This window comes from Polypterus senegalus, chromosome 1, assembly GCF_016835505.1.
Source record: "Polypterus senegalus isolate Bchr_013 chromosome 1, ASM1683550v1, whole genome shotgun sequence".
Classification (NCBI taxonomy): Eukaryota; Metazoa; Chordata; class Cladistia; order Polypteriformes; family Polypteridae; genus Polypterus; species Polypterus senegalus.
The window spans coordinates 329403281-329415987 of NC_053154.1; the positions used below are offsets into that span (position 1 = coordinate 329403281).

The following is a 12707-nucleotide window of genomic DNA, read 5'->3' on the forward strand; positions in this document are numbered from 1 at the left end:
GACCCCTTGAAAAGCTGCCTTTCTCCATCCAGTGTCACAGGACACAGACATATTTTATTACGAGTTATTTACAGGAGTATCTCTCCATACATAAGAATTCTTCAGTCATCTTTAATTGTTGCAACCAAACAAGAAATAAATACAAGTCAGCACTGAAACACAAGAATTATTTTTATTTGAATACTTTAACAGAACTCAGTTTTAGCAAAACAGCAAACAGTACTGTGCAATTTTTTAAAAAAGTTTAGTATTACAAAAAGTAGTTAAAATCATCTTTTATGGCAACAAACAGGATATTTATCATATTTCAAAATGTTATGCTTGATGGCCATATATTTGTCTATAAAAGTAATGATCTGGTCGTAATCCTGTCATTTGTTTCATTATGTTTCAATAAGCATGATATGGAACTCGAGTATCGGTGACTGCCCAACTATTGCAGCAGCTATGTGCAATCAAGAAGAAAGGAAAAGGAAGGGATGCCAATCTGAAGTAAAGCCACAAACTGGAAACAAAAGTCTGACAGACAACATAAAAGTCACACAAAAATACCAGACTCAACAATACAATTTCATAGCAGAGCCCTCCTAACAAGCAACATAAACTTGAGCTTTTTCTATAATTTAGTTTAATAAAGTGCATCTTGTAAAGACTTGTCTCATGAAGAGTTATCTTCACACATTAAAAAAATCCCCCAATCCCACCCCCAAAACACCACACAGATAGTACGTGCAACGTCCGAATTAAAACCATTATTATATACTCATTTCTGAAAACTATTTACAGCTTGAGTGTTTTTATTTGCTACAAAATTAAAGATCCTGACTACAGTAGTGCTCCACATTATTCATAAATAACAAATGTGCTTTTGTTGCTTGGCATTTATGTTTCAGAGCAAGAGAGGTTAAAAATGCACACTGTAGTTAGTAGTGATCTCCGCAGTAGAAATGCTGAATACCGCTGTGGGGAGCACAGGACGCTTAGATTTTTGGAAGCTTTGGTGCACTAATTACAGGGTTGGTCTCCTGTAGATACCTTCGCCCTGCACTTTTGTAGTCATAGGTGCATTCATGCGTTTCTGCATAGCGATGGACTGCACAGAAGTTGTTGCCGCATCTGAAAGTAAAATTTGGAAAAAGAACAGTGAATCGACTGTTAAGAAAGGAAGGACAACCCAAAAAAGCACCAAAGGATAGTAGTTTTGGAAGCCTAATGAATACAAATACATGACAAGACTGGTTTAGTTACATTGGCCTTATGGTCATGAATATACTGAGAGCCAAGAAAAGACATCACAGGGGAGGCGAACTGTAGTCCTAAAAATGCAGGACTACCAAGGATTTTCAATTCATAAATTCCTTAATTAGAAGCCAAATCTCACTGTTAAAAGAATGTAATTTAATTAGATGGCACATTACTCCTCAATCTCTGCCAAGCCAAAGTAGCTTTATTATGTTAAGAAAAAAAACTGGATCAATATATTTATAATCCCTACAATCTAAATATATTCTCTTTCAAAATAGAATTTATTAATTTGCATCTATTTCCATTAACTATTGAGTTACCTTACCGGAATTTCAGTGATACATTGGTAACAGACCAGTTCCTACACAAAAAAAGTTACTACTATGAAATTCAGTAACACTTTTTTCAAGTTTGCCTGCAAGTGATCTCTACAGATTATGTTGTCAGGAGACTAACATTTATTAGATTTAATCTTAGCTTATTGGTCTTTAGATAAAAAAAGGATAGTCTGCTTGTTAAAACCAATATCTAAACCAAGAAAAAAGAATGGAAATTAATTTAAGTCCCCCCCTAGTGGTAACTTCAGTGACTACACATTGAACAATTACAAAATATGGGAAAAGTTCCAAATAAACCTTGTGACAAAAGTGAAAGGCACTCCTGGGCTTATTTAACAAACCAAGCCTAGGTTAAGAATGGGAGAAAACGCCTGAACTAAAACTGCGAAGACCACATTACCTGAATGTCACCCTTTATAGTAACCTGTTGTGCAATTTCAAATTCCATACCACATGGATATTTGAATGACAATTTCATAAAGACTCAACACACTATTCAGTAAACAAATTGGAGGACACATGTTTTTCTCTTACAAACATATTAACACTAGAATTACCAGAGCCTACGAAAAAACTCGTAATTCCGTCCCACCTTAAACTGCTTCTTAAATCCCTTCACACCTCTCCGCCAGCGCCCTTCGTCTTCTAAATGTGCTGATAAAGAGAAGCTTGGAGCAGCCGGCTATTCCATCCCCCCACCAATTTAGAACGTGCACAAACTTCTCTCAGCTCATGCCTTGATTGAGTATCTGTGAGTGAAGTGGAGTTTTAGAGTGGAAATAATAGATCGTTGTTTGGAACACACGCATTTCATGTCTGTTCCGTTTCTACAGTAATCTGTGTCAACACATTGTTAAAACAGAAACGTTTTTTATATTCTAGTAGTAGATGACAAAATGTAGGCATAAACTATATAATGTATGAAGCCTGAAGTCCAAATAGCAAAGAAACATTTTCACAAGAATAACACAATTGCGCTTTTATTCAAAAATATAACAGCAGAAACAAAAGCACTTAACATGCGACATTGACAGCAGTTTATTGTAACTGCCTCCGTAGTTCAATAGAATCTGCCCCCGCTTGGGAATCAAGAGGTCACGAGTTCGATCCTACGCCCCTCCGTTTTGAGAAGTAAACTGCTCTTAGTCTTACTGTTTTAGAATAAATGCATACATTTGATTTCAGTCTGTAACAGCCGGTGCAATTTATGATCCTTGTAAAGGTTAGCTTTTTTTTTAATTCACTTTTCATTCTCTCGGTCGCGTTCAGAATCAATCCATACAACCCCATCTGACATAGCTGTTTTCACTAAAGACGCGCTATAGCTCTGCAGTGTACCACGATGCATACTAACGCACCAAAAAAGGGTTCTGACACACAGACTATGGCGAAGCTGCCTTCTTCATATCTCACCGTCACTTGATTTTCTTTTTATTCAGTTTTATTGAGTGTTCCTGCCAGTCCAATATATGTGAAAATATAAATCGCACTAATGCAATATTATTTGAAAACGAACAGCGTCAGATCGGGTGTGAATTTATGCAGGAACTGGAAATTCTCTGATGCGGGACCTTCCCCCAGGGAAGAAAGTACAGTGTCAGGTGCTCATTCAGTGTAATAGAAACCATAGCACAGAGAAGTGTGTACACGGCAACAAGTATACGTGTCGTAAATGTAGGAAGGACGGTCCTTGGGTGTGTGGGAACTGTTAATATTTGAATGTGATTATTTTATATAGCACGGAATGAAAATCAGCACTTCTTAGCATTGCACCATGCAAGCTGTCATATTAATCGCGTACTGTAACTTGCTTTCTTTTTTCTTTGGTTATACAGGTAGTTTTGAATAAAAGTGCACTTGTTTTGTTTGCGAAATGAAGTGTCTGCCTGCACTTTTCGTGGCATTATATGTGTATTTTTTGAGCATGCCCGTTTGAGCATGCTCAAACACAGGAACATAAGTTGGTGTAAAAGTATAACAAAATAATGGGCAGATGGGGAGTGTCTGATGATTGCATATAGCGCCGAACTTACTGCTCTTTACCATTCTCTCCTCTGCATGCCCTGGAGTGCAAAAGAAACAGAATACAGACGCGCTATAGCTCTGCGTTGTACCACGATGCATACTAACGCACCAAAAAAGGGTTCTGACACACAGACTATGGCGAAGCTGCCTTCTTCGTATCTCACCGTCACTTGATTTTCTTTTTATTCAGTTTTATTGAGTGTTCCTCAGCGTTTGTGTGTCAGAACCCGGCGGGGGGGCGTTAGTATGCATCGTGGTACACTGCAGAGCTATAGCGCGTCTTTAGTGAAAACAGCCGTGTCAGATGGGGTTGTATGGATTGATTCTGAACGCGACTGTGAGAATGAAAAGTGAATTAAAAAAAAAAAAAAGCTAACCTTTACAAGGATCATAAATTGCACCGGCTGTTACAGACTGAAATCAAATGTATGCTTTTATTCTAAAACAGTAAGACTAAGAGCAGTTTACTTCTCAAAACGGAGGGGCGCAGGATCGAACTCGTGACCTCTTGATTCCCAAGCGGGGGCAGATTCTATTGAACTACGGAGGCAGTTACAATAAACTGCTGTCAATGTCGCATGTTAAGGCGGCTTTTTGTTTCTGTAGTTACATTTGTGAATAAAAGCGCAATTGTGTTATTCTTGTGAAAATGTTTCTTTGCTATTTGGACTTCAGGCTTCATACATTATATAGTTTATGCCTACATTTTGTCATCTACTACTAGAATATAAAAAACGTTTCTGTTTTAACAATGTGTTGACACAGATTACTGTAGAAACGGAACAGACATGAAATGCGTGTGTTCCACACAACGATCTATTATTTCCACTCTAAAACTCCACTTCACTCCCAGATAATCAAGGCATGAGCTAAGAGAAGTTTGTGCACGTTGTAAATTGGTGGGGGGATGGAATAGCCGGCTGCTCCAAGCTTCTCTTTATCAGCACATTTAGAAGACAAAGTGCGCTGGCGGAGAGGTGTGAAGGGATTTAAGAAGTGATTTAAGGTGGGACGGAATTACGAGTTTTTTTGTAGGCTCTGGTAATTCTAGTGTTAAGAGTCAGAAAGGAAAACCACACTTTGAAATTCCTTCAAAACCACTTCCATTCCTCACTAACAGTTTACCTGCATTCATAGCTCGTGGCCAGTCCTGTCTTTTTACCACACAAAAAACAATGCTTAGAATTCTTCTTTTTTGCTGGGATGGGTGCTTTAACTGGTGGAAGATGATATGTAGGGGTGCCTGAAAACACAAAACACAGAATTGTAATACCGGAAAACACTTCCGTCAGATGAAAAAACAATTAAGTTTTCTAAAAGACGAACAAAAAACAAAATGAAAGAACACAAACATAACCAACAGAAGCAAGTTAAGGTATCTGTAGGAACAGTAAAAAAAAAGAAAACTACTTGGCAAATAATTTACATTCCCTTATATTTTAATACATTTCACAATATTCAAGACTAAAGTGTTTTATGAAATGAGGCAAAACTTATTGAATTCAGGATAAGTTTTCATCTTTAGCTTCCTACATTGTGAAAGTAGGATGCACATGCATCAAATTGCAGAGGACACCAGTCTTTATGACTGTATTACTTAACTAGTCCTACTACCACTATCAGCTGGCAGAGTTGGTCAGTACATAGCTTGGAGCCCAGAGCTGTCGGGAACATCAGAAGCAAATGTGGATCTGTTTAATTGTAAGGAGGTTAATTTGTTTGGAGTGAAAACCAAGAAAACTGGGAACGTGGAACAGCTAGAGACAGCAGAGTTTATTTTAAAGTGGTATCATCTCAAACTGCAGTGGATTCTTTTAATTTCCTATGTCTTTTACTTATGTCTTTATAAATATGGTATAACACGAATTATACAAGTTTCCAAATGAAAAAGTTACTGGAATTGGTGGAGAACACGTGCTTTTAATTTGGTGCTGCCTTGCTTATGCACAGCTTTGAACCTACTCAAAAAAGGAAAAATGATTTTATATACCATTTATTGCAGCATTGTGGTCCTTTCTATAACATACAGTGATATGAAAAAGTTTGGGAACCTTTGGATTTTTGTTCATCATTGGCTGAGCTTTCAAAGTAGCAACTTCCTTTTAATATAGGACATGCCTTATGGAAACAGTAGTATTTCAGCAGTGACATTATGTTTATTGGATTAACAGAAAATATGCAATATGCATCATAAAATTAGACCGGTGCATAACTTTGGGCACCCCAACAATACTTATTTGAGCCTCCTTTTGCTAATCTAACAGCCTCTAGACGCCTCCTATAGCCTTTGAGGAGTGTCTGGATGGAGGTATTTTCTGACCATTCTACCATACAAAATTTCTCCAGTTTAGTTAAATTTGATGGCTGCCGAGCATGGACAACCTGCTTCAAATCATCCCATAAATTGTCGATGATATTCAAGTCAGAGGACTGTGACGGCCATTCCAGAACATTGTACTTCTCTCTCTGCATGAATACCTTTGTAGATTTCAAACTGTGTTTTGGGTCATTGTCTTGTTTGAATATCCAACCCCTGTGTAACTTTAACTTTGTGACTGATGCTTGAACAATTTGTTGATATTGGGTTGAATTCATCGGACCCTCGGCTTTAACAAGGACCACAGTCCCTGAACTAGCCACACAGCCCCACAGCTTGATAGAACCTCCACCAAATTTGACAGTAGGTAGCAGGTGTTTTTTTTTTTGGAATGCGGTGTTGTTCTTCCGCCATACAAAGCGCTTTTTGTTGTGTCCAAAAAACTCCATTTTTGTCTCATCACTCCAAAGCACTTTGTTCCAAAATGAATCTGCCTTGTCTAAATGAGCGTCTGCATACAACAAGCGACTCTGTTTGTGGTGTGAGTGGATGTGCAAAGCAGTAAAAAAAAAAAAAAAGTATTACCTCTATGATATTTAACAAGTTTGAACAATCACAGGCTATTTTAACTCTTTATGTACATTACTGATATAAGGCAGTGCAAAGTGCACATTTTGCTGCTTTCATTAAATTGCACAATTTTAAAATATTTTATTTATATTTTATATTTTAAATATTATGCACAATTAACTGGTTGTTGTAGCAGCCAGAGATGGTTCATATATGGCAGAAAGAATATTTAAAAGTAGGGTCTCAAAATATATATATATTTTTTTTTTACTATTTTTCTTCTTTAGGGAGGAGCTAGGAGAAGATGCCTATGTGGCTGAAAAATGATTTCCTAATTTGCTACAGTTTATCAGAATTCAACAGTGAGCTACTATTAAATGTGAAAAATTTAAGAGGACTAAATCCTTTTAAAGCACTGTTGTTCTAGTTCTTAATACTTCAAAGTTTCATGTGCTCGTTGTCCTACAAATTCAAGTGATACACTGGAATTCGTCATATATAGAAAACACTTTTGGGGAAAAAAATGTGAAGAATCTTTCTTACCTATCGGTAAATAGACTAATCTTTTCATTGTAATATGCATCATATGAATAAAAATAGTAGGACAAACATTTATTCATTCCCTTTTAAACCATGAATTACTTTTCTTGGTGTCCCATAACTCTTTGATTGCTTCTTCAGTCTTTCCCAGAAGTACATGCCACACAGTTCTAGAAAATGACTAATAGGTATTATACAGATTCTCTCTAGTGCTGTTATATCCTTCCTGTAACACATGGCAAAAAGGCCACCCATGTGTGTGTTTTTTTTTTCCCAGCCGAAACTGTGCTTCACATACTCGGATACAAAATCTAAGCATTCAATTTACACTTGAGTTACATTAATAAACTTTTTAAATAGTGGGTGAGATATTCAGTATAATTAAATACAATTGCTTGTAGTGTGGGTATTTAAAATTCAACCTCCCATGGTTTAATTTGGCTAATTTTGCAAAGAGTATTTAAAAATAACACACTGTGGACTGATTAACATACAACAGTGTTAAGAATCTATAAAGCAATAAATCCGACTCAGGGTGAGAATTTTCCTATGATCAAATAGCCAGCTGATTTAAATATAAATACTAGCTTACTTTCTAAATCATCAGTTACCTGGAAAAAGGAATCAAACACTTTTTGAGAGAAGCAAAGATATGTTTTTCCTTTGCTACTCACCTAAAAAGGTGCTAACATGCCAATGTCACTGGCCTCCAAAGAAAACTTACACATCAACTCTGTATTAATGCTATGAGGTGGTAAAGGTCTAAGGGATGGTGCATGCTCATTATATCCAGAACAGCTTCACCTTCAAAAACTTAAGATACTCTCCATCTGGCATTGGCCTGGAAAGGAGAAAGGGGTACATAGGAGAAAAGTTTGTCCTCCACAGTTCAGTAGCTTGGTGGCAACACCTGCTTTTTTATGTTCACAGGACTGGGAGTGCTCATCCGGCGGGCGGTGCAATCAGAGAATACGCACAAGCCTTCGGGACTCCTTGAACAATAAGTGATATTCACTGGTGCAAGGACAAATATTCAGCTGTGGACCCTAAATTGAGGGAAAACTGCGGGAGGAAAAAAAATAAAATAAAATAAAAAACACAAACTAAGAAAAAATATTCAGAAGTACACACATACATTGATTCATGTTTAAACCCTCTTAATCCAGCTCAGCATTAAACTGTATGAATCAAATTAAAAGGCAGTAAAACCGTAATACTGTACAGTGAACAACTTAATTTGGAAGAAAAACTGCTTCTCTTAAGAGGAAATTTAAAAAAAAAAACAAAACCTTTTAAAATTTTTTTTAATGTAATAATTCATTATTTTCACATATATCTGTAAACACACACATTTAAAGTTACAGTATATTCATTTGGGTACAGCACTATTCCTTGGGCTCCGACAGTAAGCTTTTAATCATCTCTACTAATCCTAATTGAGCAAACATTCCAAACTGCCAGCCCAAAAGGTTACAGCATCTGCTGATGTCTATTTCTATTCTGGCATAACTGAGCAAACAAACTAAAGTTACCAAACTCCAACACAATTTCTCAATGTAGTTCAATTTACTTAAAATAAGGAATATAGTAGTACAACATTACCTAACCAGGTAAAGTTATGTGTGGCGGACTGCAGGAACAGATTTCAAAGTACGGAGGTACTAATTTATTAGAGAAAAAGCTTCAAAAAGTGCCCACTCACCGACAAGGAAGTAAACAGGAAGAACAGTTTTGAGCAATTACTTCAATTTCAATATGGCCACTAGTCTTAATACACTGGTTTCTTGAATGAAGCTGGGTATGGCTATTGTTTGTATTGTCCACAGACATTCATAGCTGTGTGCAGCGCAAAAATATATACGGTAGACAAGAAGTGAATAACAACATTTTTTTGGTTTAAAAGAATGAAGACACATGAAGGAAAACCATTATATCCAGTATGTCTTGTGCTCCTCCAGCAGCAAGTAAGAAATAGCCATTCAAAGTAGATCTCACAGTGCAACTGACATGTATAAGGCAGCAATAGTAACAACAGCTGAGCCTTATAAAGCTGGAAGCAGTACTTTGACAATGGATGACAGGATATTCTCCTTCAGGAAATTCATGTTAAAGAAGACAACTGGAAAATATGAAGTAAAAATAAACTGGCTGGCCCCATCTCTTAAAAAATAAAAATAAAATATGGACTAAGCTAACATAATTGTTTAACTGAATAAAATTCTAAATAATGAGGATTGCTAAATTACAAATTTAAAAACTCCTTACGCAGAGGACAGTGTTTAATAAAATCCCTGTATTGGTTACACTAAAAATTTACACACTGTTTACTTGTCAATTAAGGAGCACAGCATTAGAGATAGAAGCTAAAACCTAATTTTGACAACATTTAAAACAAAACCTTATCTATTAGCTAACCAAACAAGATTGATAGGCTGAACAATCTCCCATTTGTCAAATGTCAATTGGACTAAGGAAGAGAACAGTGCCGGCTGTAATTATTAAGCTGACCACCCTGAAACAGTTGTGAAAAAACAAGGCAACTCCTGTCAGTAACGTAAGGGATTTGTCTGAAAGGGAACCTTAAATGTTTTTATGCCATTTTTCTTTATTTTGAACTCTTTTCTTTGAAAATAGAAAGCATGAATTAAAACAAATTGCACACACCTGAACCAATTTTGTTTAGCAGTTATCATAAGAAAAAGTCATTTATATCAATTCAAAAGAGGCATTCATTCATTTTCTGTAAGAGATCTCTCCTTGAGGAATTTAAAGGGAAGACAAGATGAGTGAAGAGAAAGTGGTAATGGAATAAAATCTATTTGCTCGTCATTTTGTTGTCGTGTTTTTGCTTACATTCCTAAAGGGCAACATGAAAAAAAAATACTATTATTCAACTAAAATGACAGTAAAAATAAAATATCTAAATAATTACCATAAGTTTCACCTACAAAACAGAAGACCTTGACCAAAAATATGCTAGCAGCCAGCTGCATTAAGAACATAAGTCTACTGCTACAACTACTTTCTGCACATTTAGCAGAGATTGCACCTGGATGCAAATTCTCCTTCGCTGAAGCTTATTTTAAACATTGACCGGGCTGTGCATGCTTGCTTCCTCATGGATAATATATACCATCTATAAAGATACTCATTTAACAGCAGCAAATGTTTATGCATATTTTGCCACATGATAAATAACACCTTTTTAAAGGTAACACTATGTGGCAAAACAGTTACTGCATTGCACAGTACTTGGTCCAAATAACCTTTAAAAACCATACAAACTGTAAGTGTACTTCACTCTGCAAGACAGACAGCAAATGATGCCAAATCTAAAAATGTTCACGTGAGTCCCTCAAGCTTTACCTATAATATTAAGCATAAAGGAAAATGCAGCAGAGACTGCCAATATTAGTTTAAAACAAAATTATATCCAACCTTTTCTTTAGTCACCAGGATTGTAGTTTTACCTCCAAAGCTAGGAAGATTAGAATCTCAAACAGTTAATTGCTCCTGAATTAATTGTTCAAAAGGTGGAAATTCACATCATTCTGCCAAGAGTTGAACTCAGGATGGTGGTAGGAGTTGCATTATTCTTCTATCAGGGATATGAAACCCATGCTTGTAATCAACAGAAATTTCTTTGAACAAAGAGTAGCAGTAGGTTGATGTACCATGTTAGCTATTAGGGATGCAATGAGAAGTGAAGCAAAATGACAAGTTTTTATTGGCTAACTGAAGAGATTACAATATGCAAGCTCTCGAGGCAGTTCAGGCCCATTCATTTGGCAAACTGAATAAAGTGGGTAGATGATAAAAAAAAAAGGAATATTGCAGCATTCATTGCTATGCTAAACCAGATCAAGATGAAAACAAAGCAGGACAGACTAAAAAAGAAAACAAAAAACGACTTATAGGATAGGGCTATTTATTTATAGGTTTTAGATTGCACATTATCATTGACGATTCATTTATGAATCGGAAAATATATCTATCTTCACCTTCATCCCAAATGGATGGAAATATTAGCATTATCAACTTGCAAGGTCTATTGGTTACAGTATAACATAGGCTACTGCAGGTAACATACAACTAATAAAAAAATATCCTGCCTGCTTTGGGAACTTTTTGGGAAGTATGAGTGAGGATTAACAAATCAGCCAATTCAAAACTCTGCGTCATCTGCTCTATAGCTGGATAGCACCTGAGATGCAAGATATCTCATGATGGCAACTGGAAAAAACTCAATAGCAAGCATATTTCTCTCCAGGAACAGGGCTAACCCACTGACCTTCTGTCTCTCTCTCACTTAGACCTATACTACAACCGCTTCTATTACAGGCAGACTTGGATTAATCAGACACCACAACAGTAATATTTATAGTGCATGTATTTTTTTTACCTTCAGTAAGTGAACGTGGCAACGATAATATCGATACACAATTTCATAAAGTGCACAGAGCTCATCACTCTAACTTTAGCACCCCATGGTGTGTATGGTGTGTGTATAACTAATTTTAAATTGTTATTTTTTTTTTTGCACTTTAAAGAGCTTCAGTACACAGTATAGCAAATGATACAGTCATATGAAAAAGTTTGGGAACCCCTCTCAGCCTGCATAATGATTTACTCTATTTTCAACAAAACAAGATAACAGTGGTATGTCTTTCATTTCCTAGGAACATCCAAGGTGTTTTCCCGAACAAAAGATTTTTAGTGAAGCAGTATTCAGTTGTATGAAATAAAATCAAATGTGAAAAACTGGCGGGCGGCACAAGGGTAGTGCTGCTGCCTCGCAGTAAGGAGACCTGGGTTTGCTTCCCGGGTCCTTCCTGCGTGGAATTTGCATGTTCTCCCCCCGTCAGTGTGGGTTTTCTCAGGGTGCTACGGGTTCCTCCCACAGTCCAAAGACATGCAGGTTAGGTGCATTGGTGATACTAAATGGTCCCTAGTGTGTGCTTGGTGTGTGTGTGTGTGTGTTTGCCCTGCCTGGGATTTGTTCCTGTGTTGGCTGGGATTGGCTCCAGCAGAAACCGCATGACCCTGTGTTAGGCTATAGCGGGGTGGATAATGGATGGATGGATGAAAAACTGGCTGTGCACTAATGTTGGTCCCCTTGTCATTTTGCTGATTTGAATGCCTGTCACTGTTCAATACGGATTACTTGCAACACCAAATTGGTTGGATTAGCTCGTTAAGCCTTGAACTTCATAGACAGGTGTGTCCAATCATGAGTGGTAAAAGGTATTTAAGGTGGTCAAGTTGCAAGTTGTGCTTCCCTTTGACTCTCCTCTGAAGAGTGACAGACAGCATGGGATCCTCAAAGCAACTCTCAAAAGATCTGAAAACAAAGATTGTTCAGTCTGATGGTTTAGGGGAAGGCTACAAAAAGCTAACTCAGAGGTTTAAACTGTCAGTTTCAACTGTAAGGAATGGAATCAGGAAATGGAAGGCCACAGGCACAGTTGCTGTTAAACCCAGCAGGTCTGGCAGGCCAAGAAAAATGCAGGAGCGACATATGCGCAGGATTGTGAAAATGGTTACAGACAACCCACATATCACTTCCAAAGACCTGCAAGAACATCTTGCTGCAGATGGTGTATCTGTACATCGTTCTACAATTCAGCGCAATTTGCACAAAGAACATCTGTATAGCAGGGTGATGAGAAAGA

The 12707-nt window shown here is 37.0% G+C and overlaps 1 protein-coding gene across 1 annotated transcript in view; it reads right to left on the reverse strand.

Annotated features, from left to right (window-relative positions):
- Nucleotides 1-704: 704 nt before the first annotated feature.
- zfand4 (zinc finger, AN1-type domain 4) overlaps nt 705-12707 on the reverse strand; it is an 84269-nt gene continuing 72266 nt past the window's right edge. The window contains exons 9-10 of the mRNA XM_039737951.1: nt 4734-4851; nt 705-1116 (exon numbers count right to left, since the gene is read on the reverse strand). Of these exons, the coding sequence (XP_039593885.1) occupies nt 981-1116; nt 4734-4851 (254 nt within the window). The 3' untranslated portion in view covers nt 705-980. The remainder of the gene's footprint in view (nt 1117-4733; nt 4852-12707) is intronic.